At 34.2% G+C, this 21,825-nt stretch overlaps 1 protein-coding gene, 3 long non-coding RNA genes and 1 pseudogene across 8 annotated transcripts; 4 read left to right on the forward strand and 1 right to left on the reverse strand.

Moving 5' to 3' along the window:
* The first annotated feature begins 839 nt into the window (after nt 1-839).
* Nucleotides 840-2,698, forward strand: LOC147490832 (uncharacterized). Its single transcript, XR_015200281.1, has 2 exons — nt 840-1,554; nt 2,239-2,698. It is a non-coding gene; the product is annotated as an uncharacterized LOC147490832 (long non-coding RNA).
* Nucleotides 2,699-7,033: 4,335 nt separating this feature from the next.
* On the forward strand, nt 7,034-10,030 carry LOC147490833 (protein HOTHEAD-like). 4 transcript variants are annotated; one of them, XR_015200277.1, is made up of 4 exons: nt 7,034-7,297; nt 7,386-8,027; nt 8,407-9,399; nt 9,508-10,030. XR_015200277.1 is itself a non-coding variant. In XM_086569377.1 (3 exons), exons 1-3 carry the CDS (start codon nt 7,288-7,290, stop codon nt 9,312-9,314), a joined length of 1,560 nt encoding a protein of 519 aa, XP_086425503.1. In that variant the 5' UTR covers nt 7,034-7,287; the 3' UTR covers nt 9,315-10,030. The 4 variants fall into 4 exon arrangements, 3 of the variants coding, with proteins under 3 accessions (XP_086425503.1, XP_086425504.1, XP_086425505.1); XM_086569377.1 differs by having other exon boundaries at nt 8,407-10,030; XM_086569378.1 differs by having other exon boundaries at nt 7,035-7,297; nt 8,413-10,030.
* Nucleotides 9,335-9,896, forward strand: LOC147490834 (acetylglutamate kinase, chloroplastic pseudogene; annotated as a pseudogene).
* Nucleotides 10,031-13,399: 3,369 nt separating the features above from the next.
* Nucleotides 13,400-15,976, forward strand: LOC147490835 (uncharacterized). The gene is made up of 2 exons (XR_015200280.1): nt 13,400-13,760; nt 14,450-15,976. It is a non-coding gene; the product is annotated as an uncharacterized LOC147490835 (long non-coding RNA).
* Nucleotides 14,273-16,128, reverse strand: LOC147490836 (uncharacterized). Of its 2 annotated transcripts, none has more exons than XR_015200279.1 (3): nt 15,891-16,128; nt 15,656-15,817; nt 14,273-14,828 (listed from the first exon to the last, which is right to left on the reverse strand). It is a non-coding gene; the product is annotated as an uncharacterized LOC147490836 (long non-coding RNA). The 2 variants fall into 2 exon arrangements; XR_015200278.1 differs by having other exon boundaries at nt 14,273-15,496.
* Nucleotides 16,129-21,825: the final 5,697 nt, after the last annotated feature.

Raw genomic sequence — 21,825 nt, forward strand, 5'->3', positions numbered from 1 at the left:
TTCCTTGAATGTGGCGGGAATGACCTAAGGTACATAGGTTGTGAAATATGTGTATAAGAAAAGTAATTGATTATTTGATAAGAGAAATTGATTTGATTATGCGAGTGTATTTGGGCTTGCATTGGAATACCTATAGGATATCTACACATATTATATAGAAGTTCTAACTTTCTTTTGCAGGAGGGTAGGACTTAATAACATTTTGTGCAGGGACGCGGTCCTACCCTTATACAGCAGTGGATATCGGTAAGTTTGAATTAAATGACTTAGTATTAAAACAAGTTATTAGAATTAGTTAATAAGACGGAAGTCTTGCTTGGGAAGAAGCTATGCCGGTTGAAATGACGGAACTACCTATCTTCCAAGCTGTGAATGATTAAGTTATGGAAAAATATAAAGTGATTGTTTGGATAATTAAAGTATGATAATGTTTATATGTGATTAGTCTACTCATACCAGCAAATTCCATTTTGCTGACCCATGTTTGCTTTGTTTTAGCAACGTGGGTGTGTTCTTGGGAACATAGGTGGAAGGCAGTAGAACCACGGCGTGTGATTTGGATTCTTGCCTGGAACAGTCCGTTAGTTCTTTTATTAGGTCTGATCTTATTGGAAGGATGTAATAACGTAGGTTACATTTTTATATGACATGAGAATACGATGTTGGAAATTGTTATTCTTAAAGTTTGTTTATGTTTGTATTGGGATGGAAGAAAGTTTTTAATAAAGTGATAGTTGAGAAATTTGGAGATTTTTGTTGTTAAGTTGATCCTGTTGTGATGTGGGTTTTAGGTTTTGACATGTGTTGTATCCCCCGTCATAGCCTGAGTTTTTAGACAATTGAACCGAGTGATGTTTGAGATATTTATATTTCAAATATTCATTAATTTTAATTGTTTAAAAAATCGGGACTGTGACACAGTTCCTCAATGGAATTATAGTTACCGATGTGCCAACAAAGAAAATCACCAGTGACTACATGCTCATCAAGAAGGTGCACACACATCTTGTTTCATTCGTGAAACAAGACACCCGACAATGTTCAACATCTTCCAGTTGTGGTTTTATCGTTGGTGACATTGCTTGCTTTGACCCCACAGTTAGTGCTCCCCTTACTAAGCGTGGTTACATTCCTGTGATTGCGGCCGTTGAGCCGATCATCATCAATACCGATACTTTTGGCCGCAGAATTGGGCGGGGCCAATGGTGAAGTTGATATTCTCGACCGATGTTCTCGGGTATTTTTCTCGATAAGCGGGATCCGTGAAGTTTGGTGCGGTGAATTGATATTGAAGGAGTAAAAGAGGATGGTGGATGAAGGGAAGGTGGTTGGTGAGTTGGTTTCAAAGGTAAATTGTCGTGTTCATTCGCTTAAAGAGGGAGTTAGGACCACCCGGCATTATCAACGAGAATGATCGGGCATTCGGGCCAAGCATCGAGATTCTCACCGACGATGGAGCCGGTACTATGATCACTTTACTAAAAGAATAAGCTCATTGGATGTCGGAGTCTCCACGTCTATCAGTCTATGTATATATGTATATTGATACTGTAGGTAGGGGTGTCAAAATGGCCCTCAAACCCTTAGCCCCCGCCCGACCCGCCCATAGGCCCAAAAAGCCCTCAAAATGAGGCCCTCACACATTTTGGGCGACCCAATCCCTCAAGCCTTTGAGGGGAGGGTAAGGGCCTAGACTTTGAAACTTAAGCCCTCCCTTAAGCCCGGCTCTCATTAGGCCCTCAACATTTATTACATATATTTTAATAAATTTTTTTACAATATAGTTTATTTTAATATTAATATGCTAAAAATCAATTAAAAAAACGTTTATCTATTAAGTTTGTCAACCTTATAATTTAATTATAATATTTTATGAAATGAATTTAATTGATCTTAATTGACTAATACAACTTTAACAAGTTTTTTTAGTAGTTTGAAGGTTTAATTGTGAAGTGCATTCGATTTTATCATTTTTAACTAATGTTTCTAAATTTATTTTGTAAATCAAATGTATAACATAGTATCCGGCCCTCACGTTTGGCCCTCAAGCCCGGCCCTTCAAGCCCCTCGAGAGGGTTGAGAGGGGCGGTAAAGGTTTCGAGATTTAAGCATTGGTCCCGACCGACCCGCCCTCAAAGTAAATGAGGGTAGGGGGCTGGTCCCCCTCAAAGCATGAGGGCTTTATTGTTTGAGGGCCGGGCCAGCCCGGCCCGGCCCATTTGACACCACTAACTGTAGGTACTCTTCATCTAATTCAAAAGTGTATATGCATTCAATAACTTTTCACCTTCTATGTATATAATTAGCGCTTCAAGGGCTTCCTTTATCTTACTCACTAGTGGATATATATTCTAATGATTAGGAATTTGAAGCTTAAAATACATAACAACATTTGAATTTTATTATAGTGCACCTTTAAGTTTTGATTTGAAATTGAAATGCTAGCTAGTTTCGGGTTTTAATATCGATTCCTGAAAATCTTGCGTGCATAACTATAGAAGCGACAGCTTAGAAATGTGTACATCTCTTCTCTACACTATATGATAGCCGGGTATTTAGGAACCCCTCTCCACTCTCGAGTAGGCAATTTGTAATCTCTATAGTTGCTCAATTTCGAAACACCTTCCTTACAAAAATTTAGAACAAACCCCCTATTTATTAATAATTTAGAAAAGCCTCCCTAATATCACTTAAATTATATAATTATTCCAATTTCCCTCGGAACAAACTCTCTTTTATTAATAATTTAGAAAAATCTTTCTAATATCACTTAAATAACATAATTATTTTCTATTAAAAAAATAGATGAGCCTTTTCTACATAATTACAATTAGAATCCAAAAAAATCATGTTAACTATCGAACTCGAGGGACGGGTTTTAAGACTTTAAGACTTTAGGAAAAAAAAAAAAAAAAAAAAAAAAAAAACAATGCGCAGCATGGTTTGCATACTTGTTTGATTTAATAGCTGGTCGCTTATATAAACAAGTTCTTCAAGCCCTCCCTGGTCTGGTGATGATCGCACTGAACCCAGAAAGCACTGCAGTCTAGCTTAGCTATTTGTCCTCGACATCTTTCCCATGCATGGGCATAAACTCAAAATGGTAAGGCAGTGCATACGTAACTAATAAGAAAGACTTTTATCATGGAAAATCCAATTAGTACCTTCATAAACTCAAACTTGGTTTTGAAGCATTCACCTAATTTTGTGTCATCTAACTCATAACGCATATGTGGCATTTTCGACACAATTAAGAACAGCTACTGCTTCCACGAGTCCATTCTCAGTCTGCTCAATCAAATGCACAACCAAAATTTGCATAAAAAGACCATATCAATTACATGGACATCCAAATCAAAAGGTATCTGACAGCTCGGATTTTAATTAGTTTGCCAAATGGATTTATTCGATCATTAGTTTCATTAGTTTCATATAATAAGTAACGATACAAAAAAGTGATATAGCTAGGTTAAATGTGGTCTTTACTTATTTTAAAAGCAAGGGTTGGTTTAGATAGTATCATGAGTTTATTTATTATTTTGAAATGACTTAATCTGATCAAGTGCTTTTCAAGTTGCTGCAAACTGTATGTATGAAATATCTTCAGTATTTCACTTCATTATATGAAGTCTTATTGGATTATGAACTACTTACTGACCCAAATATACATCAGATCGAAATTTAAAACCTCGTAAAGAATTTTGAAAAACTTTCGTGCAATTGCTAATCAAGAAAGCTAGATTGTAGTCATTTGGCTATTTTGGAAATTATTTGCAAATACAAAAAATCGACACCATTATCACCATTAAGAAAAGAGAAGCAGTTCATTGAAAATTAGGACCAAACCTTTAAAACAACAACACCACCATAAAGCTTTGGAAGTCTCTCTTGCAACTTCTCCTTTCCATAATCAGAAGTGCTTGATTCCACAACAGACCTTAGTTGTTACAAAAATGAAACATGTTACTACTATTCCTTAACAATTCACACTATTCAATAGATTCAAGCAATCACTTGTCCCATAAATTGACTAAAGTTGTAAGATGTTTGATTAGAGTGTTAGAACACAAAGGATTTCATTGTAATGAGGGAAAAAAAATATGAGAAACAGAAGAGATGGGAGAGAAGGGAAAAGAATTGCTTCGTATTCCTAAACTTTTTCCTTTCTTAACATCTTATTAAATAACCCAATTATTGCTAATTAAATGCTATTTATAGTAATTTATAGTAAGGCGTACAATTCAAAATGGCGTGGAATTGGTTTTTTTAATATACTGCCACATGAAAAGACTGATTGCTCCTATTCAAAAGTGTTAAGCAATATTTTTATTTAAGGACAATATCGGTACTGAAATTTTATAAAGGCATAAAAAGACAAAATAGTCCTCATTAATAAATATCTAGGCATCTGATTTTATTATTCATGCAGGGGTATTATGCGTAAGAAAAAGACTCGGATGAATTTAAGAAGCCACGATCATTATAGGATATACTACTAGTAGAGATTTTGATCGCAAGTGTAAATGTAATGTAATGACAAGCTTTTGACTTCCTACCAAATTTTCAACTGCCTACCCTATTTTTATTCTTTTTATTTCTTTCACACAATTTTATTTACCAAACTGCCATTGCATATTTTCAATTTATACCGAGTACCGTATATCAAACTCCAAATTATATCACGAAAGATATTTCTATTTGCCTTCAATTCCCATCAATTTTATTTTACCGATCAATATAATAATTTACAAATCTACCAAGTACCAAAAATAAAAAAATAATAAATAATAAATCAATAAATTTACTTCTTTGCCACATAGGCTTTGTAAATGTAACAAAGAGAGGGCGATATTCCGGCCCCCACAAATGTGGCCCAATAAAACCCACACTCAGAGTCTATGCTCAGAACCAGCTTACTTACCTACCTATAATAAAGTCCACGCTCAGAGCCCAAAAAGCCCACACTCAGAGCCCATGCTCAGACTCAATTTATAGGCTACCTACCCACACAATGCAAAATCTATTCAATTAAACACGTGTCTTGAACATTTGCGAGGAACGAAACTGTTTGACCGAATCAATCAACTTCCACTACTTCGTTCATAATCAAGATTCACTTCCATCAACATCAGATTCACTTCCCACTATTAATAATTTAGAAAAAAAATTCTAATGTCACTTAAATAACATAATTATTTCCTATTAAAAAAATAGATGAGTCTTTTATACATAACTAGCCATTTGGCCCGGCCTATGGCCGGACTTGCTACATAGATAGTTAATGACTCAAAAGCCTAAAGTCTACTTGAATAAATAATATATGTATATTGATAGCTAATGATTCATTGCATATTTTGTTTGAAGGGTTTATATTTTTCTAATTTTTTTTGAAGGGTTTTGGCGAAGAGTTTTATTTCTAGGTTTACAAACTTCCTTTCAGTAGGGAGTAATTGTAGGACATCGCTTATACATGGCAAAAACATGATTCTTGAGCACTGACTTGGTCTCACCCAGTTTCCTAGCACATAGCATAAACAATGTGTAAAAAATAAAATTTCCAAGAACAGTATTGATAGTTCAAAATTTTGTAGGAGTACGTTTAATGTTGTGTAGTAGAAAAAGAGATAGTATAGTGATATTCTAATCCCAACTCGATATGTTAATCTATAGTCGATACCAAAGAAAGTGAATAATACTTAAGTAAATTTTGATTCCAAATTAGATGTAAATTGGAGATTAGGATTTTGTTGGCCGGGCCTGCTACATTGATAGCTAACAATTCAACAGTCGAAAGTCTACTTGAATATCTAATATATGTACATTCTTAGCTACTGAGTCAGAAGCCAATATTCAAAAGAAATTGAACATTTATATCCCTAAATGAATTTATCTAAGATCAGTAAGAACTTAAATGTTGTATCCAACAATCAAGTACGGTTATGTTCAATTTATATAGGCGCCTTGCTAAGCACCAACTCTAGGACTCCTCACTGAACCTCACCACTACCCCCTCTGGAGGAAGGAGACACTTCCAACTTCTTCAGTTGGTAACCCAATCGTTTGTCAGATTAGTGTGTCCAAAATGTATCCTTGAGAGAAATTAAATACTATTGTCTACAATCCAAAATACTTTCGACTAATTTTAAAACAGAAGTTCCCCGACATTAAGAACAACATTTATACAACTGATGAATTTTGCATGTTCTCGTTCAAGGTTCGACCTTGTTCAATGGCATATTCTCATGACTGGACGGAGTGTCCTTTTGTTCACCGGGTGAAAATGCTAGAAGAAGAGACCTAAGGAAGTTTCACACTAGGTTGTGTTCCTTGACCGGAGTTAGGAAGGGAGAAGCCAGGAGGGGGTGATTTATGTGAATATGCTCATGGAGTTTTTGAGTGTTGGCTTCACTCTGCACAAAGATAGGACACGCCTCTACAAGGATGGCACGGGCTGCATGCGAAGAGTGTGTTGCTTTGCGCACACAACTGAAGAGATTCGTCCTCTCTATGTGTCCACAGGCTCCGCTGTTCCTTCTCCCCATTCAGCTGCATCTTCTGCTATGGAAATGGCTGCTGCCTTGAGTCTACTGCCAGCTTCCCCGTCCCAACTAGTATGTTTTGGCAAAACTTGCTGAAAGACTTTTATTGTGCATTATTATTTTCTTTTAGTTTTTTGGTTATAAATGAAAAGAAAAACTTGAAAAATTGGAAACAGAGAAAAATTAGGGGTGTTAAGTCATGGACACGTGGGCGTATATTTGACACCACAGTTTGAAAACTCCTCAAGTTGACTCGGAACTCGCCCGGGTTATATGTCTCCACTAAATTGGATTTCGATGACTCTCTATTCAAACTCATTTTGCATGACTTGCCAAAGTTTTGAAAAAAATCAGCCGAGTAACTCACCGAGTCCGTCGAGTCCGAGTCCACACTCTACACAAAATACAATAATCTTTTTTTTACAAATTGGAACTAAGAGGTCTCGAACCAGGACTTCTTACCCTCTAAACCAACAGCAATAGACAGGACAATAATTTATTGCTGACCAATAATGGAAATCTTATTTATTAAAAACCAACTAGGAGAATTTCTAACATTTGGACAACAATTAATGGACTGGACAACAATTTATTGCTGACCAATAATCGGTTGTTGCATAGTCAGAAACTCAGAATCGTGCAGACTGGGTCGATTTATTTATTATTGTGTACGTATAATTATTGCATTTTCCCAGGCTCTCAAAGTCTTACCTCAAGGTGAGTGTCCTTATATTCATCATCTCTTATAATGTCTCAAGGTGAGTGCACCAAATTTGTATCTTTAAAACTTTCCTATACAATTAAGTTCAGTGATATCCTTACATAATTATTGTATTTTCATTGCAGGCCATGGAACTCTTAACATTATTTCCGATGTTGAACAAGTGCAAGGAAAATCTTATGACTATATTGTTGTGGGAGGAGGCACTAGTGGTTGCCCCCTCGCAGCAACATTGTCCAAAAGATTCACAGTGCTGCTAGTAGAACGAGGGGGGTCACCATTTGGTGACCCTCTTATAATGGAAAAAAAGAATTTCTTTCGCCCTATGTCACAAATTGATGAATTCACATCAATAGTACAGGAACTTGTATCAGAGGAAGGAGTAGCAAATCAAAGAGGAAGAGTCTTGGGAGGGTCAACTGCGATTAATGGTGGACTTTACACTAGAACTAATAAGGAGTACATAGCTAGATCTGGTTGGGATGAGAATTTAGTGAAGGAGGCTTACGAATGGGTGGAGTCTAGAGTGGTCTTTGAACCAAACTTGAGTGAACAGCAGAGTTTTGCGAGAGATGCATTCGTTGCCGCTGGAAACGTACCATTTAATGGTTATAGCTTAGAGCATGTTGAGGGGACAAAGATAACCGGTACCATATTTGACGAGAACGGCATGAGACATTGTTCTGCTCATCTGCTACATGCTGGAGACCCCGAGAGGCTCACAGTTCTTTTGAACGCAACGGTTAAAAGCATCATCTTCTCTCAAGGTATATAAAAAACTAATGTAGAATAAAATGACAAGGAAAATTATTAGCTCTTGCTTAGAAGTTTTTGGCTCTTTGAGATCTTTGTAGATTTACAAATTTTGGCACATCATACAAGTTTAGGCTATTGCGCCATGGATCCAGTTTCATGGTCGTAGGATGGGGTATAGCCGATCACAAGGTTCACATGTACCAGCCAGGTCTATGGCGAATTGTGATAAAACGAGCCATGAACACCCCTAACTTCATATAAGATTCCGAAACATTGAAATTATTGGGCATTTCATGGAGTGCGTGGTTTCTTTGTTGTGTTAAAATGGAACCTATCCTTGGTCAAAATATGCCAACATCTATGATTCTGTAGTGAACTAATATACAGCAGATGCAGGTGATGGAACTAAGCCCAGGGCTTGTGGCATCAGGTTCATCAAGAGCCATGAGGATTTGGACAGCTCCTATGAGGTAAACTTGAATCCAGCGTCTGATTCAGAATCCGAGGGCGATGTGGTGTTGTCTGCAGGAGCAATGGGGAGTCCCCAAATCCTCATGTTAAGTGGAATTGGACCCTCTGAACTACTTAACAAGTTCAACATTGCACCCATGATCGATGCACCCCAAGTAGGTCAAGATATCAGAGACCACCCTGGCATAAAATTTCTACTGGATGCTGGAATAGGTAATGAGGGACAATCGGATGCCTCTCAAGTTGTAGGAATTGCGAGTAGTTCACGGTTCTTATTTCAGTATGGTGGAGGAAGTAAAGCCAGCGCCAGACCACGAAGGGTTCTACTGGGAAAGCTAGCTTATCCAAGTTCTAAAGGGAAGTTAGAGCTGAATAGTACAAATCCCAGAAAAAATGTTTCGGTAAGATATAACTATCTTCTAGAGGAAAATGACTTGGAAGAATTCGTTGAGATGGTTCATGAGATGAAGAAGATTGCTCGGTCTATGGACTCTGTTCTAGGGACCAAGTACTGCGACAGGATGGATGAAATCATTTCAGGACAAAAACAAGAACATAATGTTGAGACAAAGAAGGGGGTGTCAACTGAAGAGGAATTGAGAGAATTTTGCAAGAAGAATAAAATGTCTTATTTACATGGTCATGGAGGATGCAGTGTTGGGTCTGTTGTTGATAGGGACTATAAGGTGTTCGGAGTTGAAGCATTAAGAGTTGTGGATGCCTCTGCATTGAGTGATCTTTTGAGTACAAGTCCCATGGGTACTTTGCTAATGCTTGGAAGGTACCAGGGCATTAAGATGCTTAGAGAGAGGGCCATTGGGGAATGATCAGTGTATGTAAGTTCTTAATGTGTAGCATTTCCACTTACGATCGAGTTCCGGCCTTATAGTACTGGTCAAGTACTTACTTAAAGTTAGTTCTTATATTTTACTTCTTTAGTATGTCCCTCCCTCCTTCAATGTTCAACATCTTCCAGTTGTGGTTTTATCGTTGGTGACATTGCTTGCTTTGACCCCACAGTTAGTGCTCCCCTTACTAAGTGTGGTTACATTCCTGTGATTGCGGCTGTTGGAGCTGATACTGTCAATACTGATACTTTGGCCGCAGAATTGGCTGTGGCGCTTGGGGCTGAGAAGTTGATATTCTCGACTGATGTTGCTGGTATTTTTCTCAATAAGCAGGATCCAGGAAGTTTGGTGCAACGAATTGATATTGAAGGAGTAAAGAGGATGGTGGATGAAGGGAAGGTGGTTGGTGAGTTGGTTTCAAAGGTAAATTGCTGTGTTCATTCGCTTAAAGAGGGAGTTCGGACCACCAGCATTATCAACAGAATGATCAGGCATTCGGTGCTTACTGAGATTCTCACTGACGATGGAGCTGGTACTATGATCACTTTACTAAAAGAATAAGCTCATTGGATGTCGGAGTCTCCACGTCTCATCAGTCTATGTATATATTGATCTAATTCAAAAGTGTATATACATTCAATAACTTTTCACCTTCTATGTATATAATTAGCGCTTCAAGGGCTTCCTTTATCTTACTCACTAGTGGATATATATTCTAATGATTAAGAATTTGAAGCTTAAAATACAGAACAACATTTGAATTTTACTATAGTGCACCTTTAAGTTTTGATTTGAAATTGAAATGCTAGCTAGTTTCGGGTTTTAATATCGATTCCTGAAAATCTTGTGTGCATAACTATAGAAGCGACAGCTTAGAAATGTGTACATACAGATAGAAATAGCGAAATTTAAGGGGGAACGAACCAATCACAGCAGGTAAAGAGCTTGAAACCCAAGTAATCTATGCATTTTAAAGCTCTATGAATAGAAGGGAATATGGATCAAGTCTTAATACCGTGTTGACAGATTGGGAAAAAAAGGCGACCCTTATTCTGGAATTCGTCTGTGATATGTTTGCATTGAGATAAAAACAAATCAATACTGGTTGCTGCTGAAGTTCCAATGTTTTCACTGTAACTTCTGAGACTGTTGATAGTGTAGGGCTTGAAAAACTAAGTCCTCAAGCCAGAGGATGTTGAATCAGGATTGGAGAAGGTGGGAATTAAAATGGTTGACTTAATGTTGGCAGAGAACATTTCAATTTAAGAGGAAATGGACAAGTAGCTGTTCAATATGTGCCCTTGTCCTGGAGAATGCAGGACTAGTAGCAGCAGCATCTGAAAACCTTTCTTTTTGCTTTCTCCATTTTAGTCAACAGTTCCTTCCTAACTTCCCTTGTTCCATTAGAGTCATATATTTGATTGATTCTTTCATGTTTGTCAATTGGGAATGTCATTTTTTTTCTTGGATTTTTTTTTAATTGAGTGAGGTTCGAAATTGGATAAAACCAATGTTTTGATTTTGTTATCTAACTTGATGAATTTGGCAAAGAAACTGAACAACTTTTTAAAAATAAATTGCACCTATTGGCAAATATACTCGGAAGAGGCATTATGGTTGTTTGCTATAAAAATATGTGATGAAATTAGTGTGGAACATGTATCAAGGTGTTTAGATGCGTACCTCAGACTAATGTCGATTTGTTTTTTGGAACACCACCCCCTCCCCCAACATTTAACATTCTATGCGTTTCTGTAGATTTTATTGTCTCCTTGATTTTTATGAGATTCCTACTGTTTCATGTGGAAGGTTGGTGGAGTTAACACGGTGATTAAGGATGAAATGCATATGGTCACTGACAAACGAACTATCATTTTTGGGGCTGATGTTACTCATCCTAATCCTGGCGACGATTCAAGCCCATCTATTGCAGCTGTAAGTTGTTTGATCTCCATCAGAGCTCCAGCATTTTTGTCCTTTTTCCTTTCAAGCCATCTATTGCAGCAGCAAGTTGTAGAACGGTGATTCTGCTATCTAAAATTCTCATTTAATAGCCCTTGACCTGATTATCTTCAGGTCGTGGCTTCTCAAAACGGGCCACATGCTGACTGTTCCAGCTCAAATTTCTTGATACAACTTTCATCAATAATTTCCTTATTGTAGGTAAATTTTCGATGTACCACTTTACAGTGTTATCATGGTTTTTTTTTTTTTGTGATTGTTTTCATTATGTTTTTTTATTGATTAGTATCAAACCATTGTTTGTCCAAAATATGATGGTGTTTCAACTCTAACCACCCTTAGGACTCAGTTTATAGTTTACTAGGTATATGGACCAAAGATAATGGCATGTTCGACGTTGGCCTTATAACCAGATTTCGATTTGATGTTTTTTTATAGGGGAATTAGCGACATTTAAAGATCTCTTTTGCGATACCCCACATTTGCAACTTCTCAAAAACTCAAAAAATAAAATAAAATAAAAATCGACCTAATTAAATAGTGAATGTTACCAAAATACCCCTCCATGTGTCAAAGTAAGGATGATACATACTATATAGCATTCATTATTTGAAATGCTACATACCATATGTCATTCTTTTGAGCATCATTATCACTTGGTTTTCACTATTCTTACTATAAGTTTTGTCTGCAAAAGTAAAGATGATACATACTATATACCATCTATTATTTGAAATGCTACATACTATATATCATCCATTATTTGGAATGCTACATACCATATATCATCCATTTGAGCACCATTATCACTTGGTTCTTACAATTCTTACTGGAAGTTTTGGTCTTCAAAGTAAAGGATGATATATATTATATACCATCCATTATTTGGAATGCTACATACCATATACCATTTTTTTTTTTTTTTTTTTTTGAGTTTTTTGGGTTTTTTTCTTACGATTTGACTCGGTCAACTAACTGTTGACTGACGGAAATTGCAAATATAGGGGGTATCGCAAAAGAGATCTTTAAATATGGGGGGCATCGCTAATTCCCCCTTTTTTATATGGTATCCAATGTGTACGTCACTATGGTTGACAAATGTTGTTATGCTCATCGTTGACTTATATGTACCCGTTTACCGTTATACGTTTCGATTGAGATAACGTTAACTACAAACTACAACTTCTGTTTGCCATATTGGGTTTCATACGATATCATTGTAGGGACGAACTGTTCTTGCTATCCAGGTCACCTTTCTATGGAAAAAAAATCTTCTCATTTACAGGAAGCCTTTATGTAATGCTCTAAAATGTTTGTGATATAAAAGCTTTATTGGTCAATTACCTGATTAAGATTACTAGAGTTGCAACTAGGGGTGACTTCGGATCGGATCGGATCGGATTAACCTCCTTCGGAATTTTTCCAAATTTTTTAGGGAATCTAATATGCTAGCCAAACCGATCCAATTTTTTGGATTCAAAAATATGGGAACTTTCAAAAATTTCAAATAACTTCGGAAATTTCGAATCCTTGGTAAAATTTCAAAGATCTCTTTACTTTCAATTATTTTTGGAATATCCAATGTTCATTGTAGAGAAAACCATGTCCATGGTTGACAAATGCGACTTGTTTTGAGAAAACCCATTTTCATTCAAACAAGTGATCCAAGAAAAACGAGAAAAAAACATGCACCCACCAATAGCAAGCATTGCATTTACCGTATTTGTAATGTTTCAATCCATTGAGATGAAACGTTAACTACGATAAATAATGGATTATGGTCTGGACAAACTTTTACATAATATTCTATCTGGAATTTGGCCATATTGTATGGTTTCAATGACATTTTTTTTTCATATCATTGTTGTTAGGGACGAACTGTTCTTCCAATTATCAGGTAGGTTATGTTTTTGTTTTGTTTTCTAAAAATGGAAAAAAATCTTCTGGATTTACAGGTATATATTTTTATGAATAAATTGGCTCGAAAAATGATCGGATTCGGATTTTGAATTATAAATCCGATCCAATTTTTTTTTCGAATTTTGTTCAATTACCTGATTGGAAAAATTGGAAATTCGGCAAAAAGAGACACCCCTAGTTGCAACACTTGCCTTAATACCTTGCCTGATGACTTCATCCTGCCTTTATGACCTGGAACCAATTACTTATTTGCTTTTCAAATCTTAAATTCCAATGTATTCTTGGCCTCCACACTAGAAAAAAATTTAGCCCAATGGTTTCGTGATAATGGACAACTACGTCAGAATCATTGAATCAGAAATACATTTCGCTATAACTATACCAAAAAATGATTAACTTTGGATATTGTTTTTGCAGGTGCAATTTTGCATTTGCTTCTTTTGAATTGTGCTGATCTATCCCTTCTTCAAATCAATATGTTAATGCACATTTTAAATTACGGCGAGAGCTTCGAATAGGATCATCTGTGAGGCACTGATAGAGGTAAGAATTTGTGATTGAATTAATTTCTATTGTCTCCTCTACCTTCTATCTTTAGTGCAAGTTGTTCTTTATAGTCTACTTACACACTCAGCTTTCATATTGAACTTTTTAACCCATGTTTCCTTACTCTGGTAAATAAAAGTTTTGATTTCAGGGAATTTAAATAACACATTAGTGCATATGCTTTTGTGTAAGATCAAGTAGATTAAGATGATTTGCACAAACACCACGACGTCACGATATTGGTTTCAGAAGCTGATATAATATTTTGTACCAATGCAAAAGATCAATAATCTAATGATCTAATGTTTTGTGCCAGTGCAGAAGATCAAGCTTATGCTAATGATTCTCAAACTGAACACTCATTGTTTTCTCGGTGTCATAATTCAAATCCAGAGTACATACTATATTCTAAAGAAAAAATTACACCGGAACTGTCATAATTGAGAAGATAAATTTTGCGTCAAGTCTGACTTAATTACCATAAACAAAAATAATTCATATAATGAAAATTTGATGAAATACTATTTTTATTTAAGTAGTTATACCTACTGAATGATGATTATGTTATGTTACTCCCAGGATAATTAGACTTACATATAGTCCAACTGTCCGAGTCTCTGGGATAATGAGATTATTTTGTAATAGTTTGGTACAACTTTTGTATGTAATGGTGACAATTATTGCAGGTTCCTTGACCAACTAATCGTGACGAAATTATATCTGGTGCACCTAACCCATTTGAGTCTGACCAAGATGGGTTGTACACACCATACCTTTATTCTACCTGCAAAATTGACCGAACACCAAGTCGCCAAGGTAACAATGAGCATGTTACATGAGTGAACAATCTAGCTCTTAACGAAGTAGACTAGGCCAATTAATGCACTTGGAAGAAACTATACCAACATGCCCGAAGCAAGATTTTACACCCCAGAGTAAATGCCAAGCACTGAAGATGAAGACTAGATAATAATGAGCATTTCATATCAGCAACAGTCTCAATCCAGAAGTACTCTTACAACCGATGATGCTAAGGAATTCACTAGGAGGAGGAAGGTGTTGGATCTGAAGATTTGACATGTCGCCAAACATATATAGTGCACATGGACAATATATGTGAAGTTTTTATGCCAGGATAGTTTGGTTTTCATTGTGTTCGACTCTTGCATTTTTTTTCCCCTTTTATTTATGTCTTATTTTTTGGAAATGATATTTCATTATAAGCTTCCTATATATCATTTTTGAAAGTTAGATATGCACTATTTGGATTTCAAAGCTTTCGTTTCCAATAGGAACACATTACTATTATCTTATATTAATTTCGATGTGCACCATTTTCCACTAATTGATTGACTCAAAAAAACAACATGCATACCTTCTATGTATTGGTGATGTAAAGACTCTGCAGTACTTATCAGAATTGAAGTTTAACTTCTCTGGATACTTCCCTAAACCACTCATTAAGTTTATTTAGAAAGAAAAGATGTTGCCAATTGGGCTCCAGATGAGGTTTTAGAATTAGCCCTGTTTTATGTGTGCTTGGATTTTTAAGCAGTATATTTTGGCCTAAAATCTGTAACCATTCATTCAGACCATTGCAGAAGTTTTATAAGTCTGAAACTGTTCATTAAACATTAAAGCATTTTTTTTTTTGCATTCACGCCATTGTCACCAAATTCGAAGTGTGTTTAAAACCCGAGATATTGGCAATGCGTTTTGTTCCAGTTGAAAACCTGGGTTTTTCAAAAAAATGCGTTTTAAACATTTTAAAAGCGTTTTAAACTTAAAAACCGTTTAAAACCCGAGATTTTGAAAATCTCCTGTTTAAAACCACTTTTTTTTTTAATAATCTAAAAGAAAATGCAAAAAGAAAAAGGGATTTTAGAGTTTACCTTTTTGAAGAATGGGCTAACGGTTGACTTATTGAGACAGTTCTATTTTGCTTTGGACTATTAACTGTGTTGCATGGGTACGCCTCTCATTCTGTCGTGTCCCGTGTCGTGTCGACATCGACACCGATACGACACAGATACGTGGTCGGAGTGATCAAAGTACTTTGAGAAAAAAAAATTATAGTCAAATTAAGAGGGAAGTTATAAATTGTAAGTGGAATTTTCAGTTACATACCTTTATTTTAATAATCTGTCTTTGGTTTCTTTCTCTTCAAGTTTTCCATTGATAACTTTGCAGCACCTGGTTTTTAGATCTACCCCGAAGAAGAAGAAGAAGTAGTTTTGACTTTATAAAAATAACTTTCTGTTGTGCCGAAAGACATCAAGTTTTGCTGTCTTAAATCATCCAGTTTAAGGATGGGTCAGACTAAAGTTGCCCAATTTTAGGCTAGTTTTTGCTGTTGTAGAGACCACATGTTGTGGATTGTTTGAGGAAAGGTGGAAAACCAATGACCCACATTTTTGTGGATGCAAATCAATTCACGCAAGACAAATCAGCCATGTTTTGCTAACATTTTGATCTATTTTGCTCTGTTTTCATATAAGAAACTATTTTGACTTGACCAAGGATTTAACCGTTTAGGGTATACTACTTGAATATATTTAGCTGCTTGTAACTATCAAAAAAATTGATGTAAGGTTTATGGCAATATTGTCATTAACGAAATTTGATGTAATTATAAAAAAGAAATTATAAAAATTGTATGGGAATATATAATGTATATATTTAATAATAAAAAATTCAAAATAAAATATTAGTCGTGTCCCTGTGGTCTGATATTTTAGAGCTTGTCATGTCCGATCCGAATTGTCGTACCCGTGTCCAAATCGGACACTCGTACCCGTACCCATGCAACACAGACTATTAATAATTGGAAATTTTAAAGTTATTAATTTATTTGTAGTATTTGATTATGCCATTATGGTTGGTAATTAGTAATATCTTATTTAGAGTCGTGTTTTGGTATTGAATCTAAAACTTCTAGTATTTGGATGAGTAATTATAATTTGATATTTTCATGTATTTGAATTTTCTTTCATTTGTATTATTATTATTTTTATTTTATGTGCATTTTTTTCCACTCTTATAAAAAATCAAACTCTTTATCTATTATATTTTTTATCATCGATTTTTACCGTTTCTTTTATGTATTATACGTTTTAAATCCGTTTTACCGTTTTAAACCCGTTTTTTATGCCCTACGTTTTTTGTTTTTTTTGTTTTTTTCCGATACGTTCCGTTTAAAACACGAACTAAGTTTTTTTTTCAAGTACACTGTTTTAAACCCGTACCGTACTTGGTGACAATTTTGAGTATGCGTAGTTAGAAAAGATTAATTATTCTACTTTTTAGACCAATTTTTCAGCCCTATGACCAAACGTAGAGTTCTTATTGCAGTGAACGACAATACTTGCTCTATCACGTGTGTAGCACGTTCCCGCTACTAGTTACCATCCTTATATATATATTATAGTTATACCCTCTTAGCTCTATTTTTTGGAGCCTTCATAGAGACTCAAACTTTTGTAATACACTTTGCCTAATTACGAGGAAATATGAGAGAAAATTTGAAGTTTACGTATACTAAAAAAAAACCAAACATTATTACATGGAAAAAAACAAAAAAAAATATATATATATTATAGCTATACCCTCTTGACAATATTTTTTGGAGCCTCCTAGAGACTCCAACTTTTGTAAAATACTTTGCATGATTACGGAAAAATTGGAGAGAAAATTGGAAGTTTACATATACTCCCAAAATAACCAGACATTATTACCAAAAAAAAAGTTAGCTCTATTTTTTGGAGCCTCATAGAGTCATAGAGACTCCAATTTTTATAAAATACTTTGCCTGATTACGAGAAAATAGGAGAGAAAATTGAAAGTTTACATATACTCCCAAAAAAACCAAACATTATTACAAAAAAAAATATATATATATATATATATATATATATATATATATATATATATATATATATATATATATATATATATATATTATAGTTATACCCTCTTGGCTCTATTTTTTGGAGCCTTCATAGAGACTCCAACTTTTGTAAAACACTTTACCTGATTATTGGAAAATATGAGAGAAAATTGGAGTTTACGTATACTCCCAAAAAATAAACATTGTTACCGAAAAAAATAAGATATATATTATAGCTATACCTTATTGGCTCTATTTTTTGGAGCAGAGAAAATTAGAAATTTACGTATACTCCCAAAAAAAACCAACCATTATTACTAAAAAAAATGAGATATATATTATAGTTATACCCTATTGGATCTATTTTTTGGAGCGTTTATAGAGACTCCAACTTTTATAAAATATTTTGCCTGGGAAAATATGAGAGAAAATTGGAAGTTTACGTATACTCCCAAAAAAACCAAACATTATTACCGAAAAAAAAGGAGATATATATTATTGATATACCCTCTTGGCTCTATTTTTTGGAGCCTTCATAGAGACTCCAACTTTTGTAAAACACTTTGCCTAATTATGGGAAAATGGGAGAGAAAATTAGAAGTTTACGTATACTCCAAAAAAAACCAAACATTATTACCAAAAAAAAATTAGATATATACTATAGCTATACCCTCTTGACTCTATTTTTTTGAGCCTTCATAGATATTCCAACTTTTGTAAAACACTTTGCCTAATTACGGGAAAATATGAGAGAAAATTAAAAGTTTACGTATACTCCAAAAAAAACCAAACATTATTACCAAAAAAAAAAGAATATATATATTATAGTTATACCCTCTTGGCTTTATTTTTTGGACCTTTCATATAAACTCCAACTTTTGTTGCCTAATTATGGGAAAATATGTGAGAAAATTGAAAGTTTACACATGCTCCCAAAAAAACCAAATATTATTACCAAAAAATTAGCCAAATATTGGAAAAACGCTCTCACATGCTTTTTCTCATATTTTTTATTTTCCTTCATTCTAAACACTCAAATGTAATTAAGAAAATAAAATTATACTTGCATATTCTATAAAATATAGTTGCTCAACAACTTGATTCTCCAATTGTTCACGAGATGTAATTCTTACCAACTGTTCAATGTTGCTACCACGGTATGGTCAATGCACATTAATGGAAACACAATATTTTTTCAAATCCCACGGTGCAGCACGTTAGATCTCTCATCTCTCTAAAAGCCTAAGCCTAAATAGCATTTGAGATATGCCTAAAAGCCTAAAGACTAATGTGTTTCCATTTTCAATGTGATTAAATATTGTAAACCATAAAAAAGCCTAACGGAAAACCTTTTAATTTGGATTTATGTTTTTATCGTAATATAGATAATTTTGTCTCTATGATGATATATATCATATAGCGAGTCAGGTTTCATTTAATTAATTTATTTATTTTTTAATGTCATGTTTGCAAGGACACTATATAAGAATCAATAGAAGTTAGTATTACACACCCATAGATAATTAAGGGGAAATCGGAAACTTGATACAAATGTTGAACTAACCTTAAACAATTATTAACGTGCAATCGGAAATTGGCTTGGATGCAAATGCATTTACCAAACCACAAAGAATAATTAACGAGAAATTAGAAACTGGATGCAAGTGCATTTAACTAACCTCAACGAATAATTAACGAGAAATCGAAAACTCGATGCAAATACATCGAAACAAACTAACCTTAAAAAATAATTAATGTGAAATCAGCAACTGGGTACAAATGCATTTAACTAACCTCAAAGAATAATTAATGTGAAACTGGAAACATGACTGAACTAACCTCAAAAAATAATAAATTGCGGAAAATCGGCAACAAGATGCAAATGCATTGAACTGGCTTAAAAAAATAATTAACATAAAATCGGAAACTCGATGCAAATGCATTGAAGTAACCTAAAAAAGAGTTAACGGAAAATTGGAAACTTAATGCAAATGCATTCAACTAAGTTTAGATAATTAACGAAAAATCGAAAAATGGATGCAATTGCATTTAACTAACATCATAAATTAATTAAGTGAAAATCGGAAACTAAAAGCAAATGCATTTAACTAACCTCAAAGAATAATTAACATAAAATCGGAAAATGAATGCAACTAAATCGAGCTAACCTCAAAGAATAATTAACTAAAAATTGGAATCTAGATGCAACTACATGAAACTAATGTAATATATGGAATAATTTGCATGAAATCGAAAATGGATGCAACTCCATGAAACTAATTAACCTAAAAGGAAAATTAACGGGAAATAAAAAATTTGATGCAAATGCATTAAACTTACCTCAAAAAATAATTAACGGGAAATCACGAAACAAAACAATCGAATCTAAAAGCAAATGTATTGAACCAACCTCAAAGAATAAGAACGGAAAATCGAAAAATGGATGCAATTGCATTGAACTAACCTCAAAGAATAATTAACGAAAATCGAAAACTGGATGCAAATACATTGAACTAGCCTCAAAGAATAATTAACTAGAAATCAACAACTGGATGCAACTGTATCGAACTAACCTCATAGTATAATTAACGAAATATCGAAAATTGGACACAACGACATTGAACTAACCTCAAAGAATAATTAACGGGAAATCGGAAACTGGATGTAATTACGTGAAAGTAACCTCAAAGAATAATTAATGGGAAATCATAAATTAAATGCAAATCCATTGAACTAACCTCAGAGAATAATTAATAGAAAATTAGAAATAGGATGCAAATGCATAGAACTAGCATCAAAGAATAATTAAAGTAAAATCATAAACTAGACGCAAATGCATTGATCGAACTAACCTCAAATAATAATTAACGAAAAATCAGAAACAGAATGTAAATGCATGGAACTAACCTCATATAATATTTAACGGGAAATAAACAATTGGATGCGACTGTGTTGAGCTGACCTCATAGAATAAACAAGAACTCGAAAACTATTGAACTAACCATACCTCAAAGAATAAATAACGGGAAATCATAAACTAAATTAGCCTCAAAGAATAATTAACGCAAAATTAATAATTGGATGCAACTGCATCATGTCGAACTAACCTCATAATATAATTAACGGAAATCAGAAACTGGATACAACAACATTGAACTAACCTCAAAGAATTATTAACAGAAAATTATAAATTGGATGCAACTGCAAGGAACTAACCCAAAATAATAATTAACATGAAATCGAAAACTGAATGCAACTACATGGAACTAACCTAAAAGAATAATTAACGGAAAATTTGAAATGGATGCAAATGTATCTAAATAACCTCAGAGAATAATTAAAGTGAAATTAAAAATTGGATGCAACTGCATAGATTTAACCTCAAAGAATAATTAACAGGAAATCGGAAACTAAATGCAAATGCATTGAACTAACCTCAAATAATAAATAACGGGAAATCAAAAACTATATGCAAGTGGATCGAGAACTAACCTCATAGAATAATTAATGGGAAGTCGGAAACTGGGTGCAACTGCGTGGAACTAACATCAAAGAAAAATTAACCGAAAATAGGAAAGTTGTTGCAAATGCATCGAAATAACCTCAAAGAATATTTAATGGAAAATCAAAAATTGGATGAAACTGCATTGAATTAACCTCAAATAATAATTAATGGAAAATTAGAAAGTGGATGCAAATGCATTGAACTAACCTCAAAACATAGTTATATAATATATGAGTTTGAATGTCTCAACAAGTATTGTTTTGCAGTTAAAATAGTGTTTATCATATCACTTTTCATATGATCGGAAATGCTTTGCTATTCAAGTAGTTTCAATATAATCCTCGCCTCATTGGACATTCTTACAAAAGTTTTATCAGACTTCTACATTAATTGATGAAAAAAAATCGAAGTGGGGTTCGTTCTTTTTACGGAGTGTAGAATTTGCACGCTGCAATAAATTTGGATGGGTGATCAATATAATATTCATATCTTATAGCTCAACATAGTTGTTAATATTTATGAGAATAATTTAATATATCGGTATCCAGTTCGTAGGATGGGTTCGAAAGCTAGTAAAGAGCATATATTGACATCTGATGCCCAAAATCACGCACACCAATGGATGAGATTGTTTATACTTTCTACCCAAAAATAGAAAATTATAAATACAG

This window comes from Coptis chinensis, chromosome 6 (genome assembly GCF_015680905.1).
Source record: "Coptis chinensis isolate HL-2020 chromosome 6, ASM1568090v1, whole genome shotgun sequence".
Classification (NCBI taxonomy): domain Eukaryota; kingdom Viridiplantae; phylum Streptophyta; class Magnoliopsida; order Ranunculales; family Ranunculaceae; genus Coptis; species Coptis chinensis.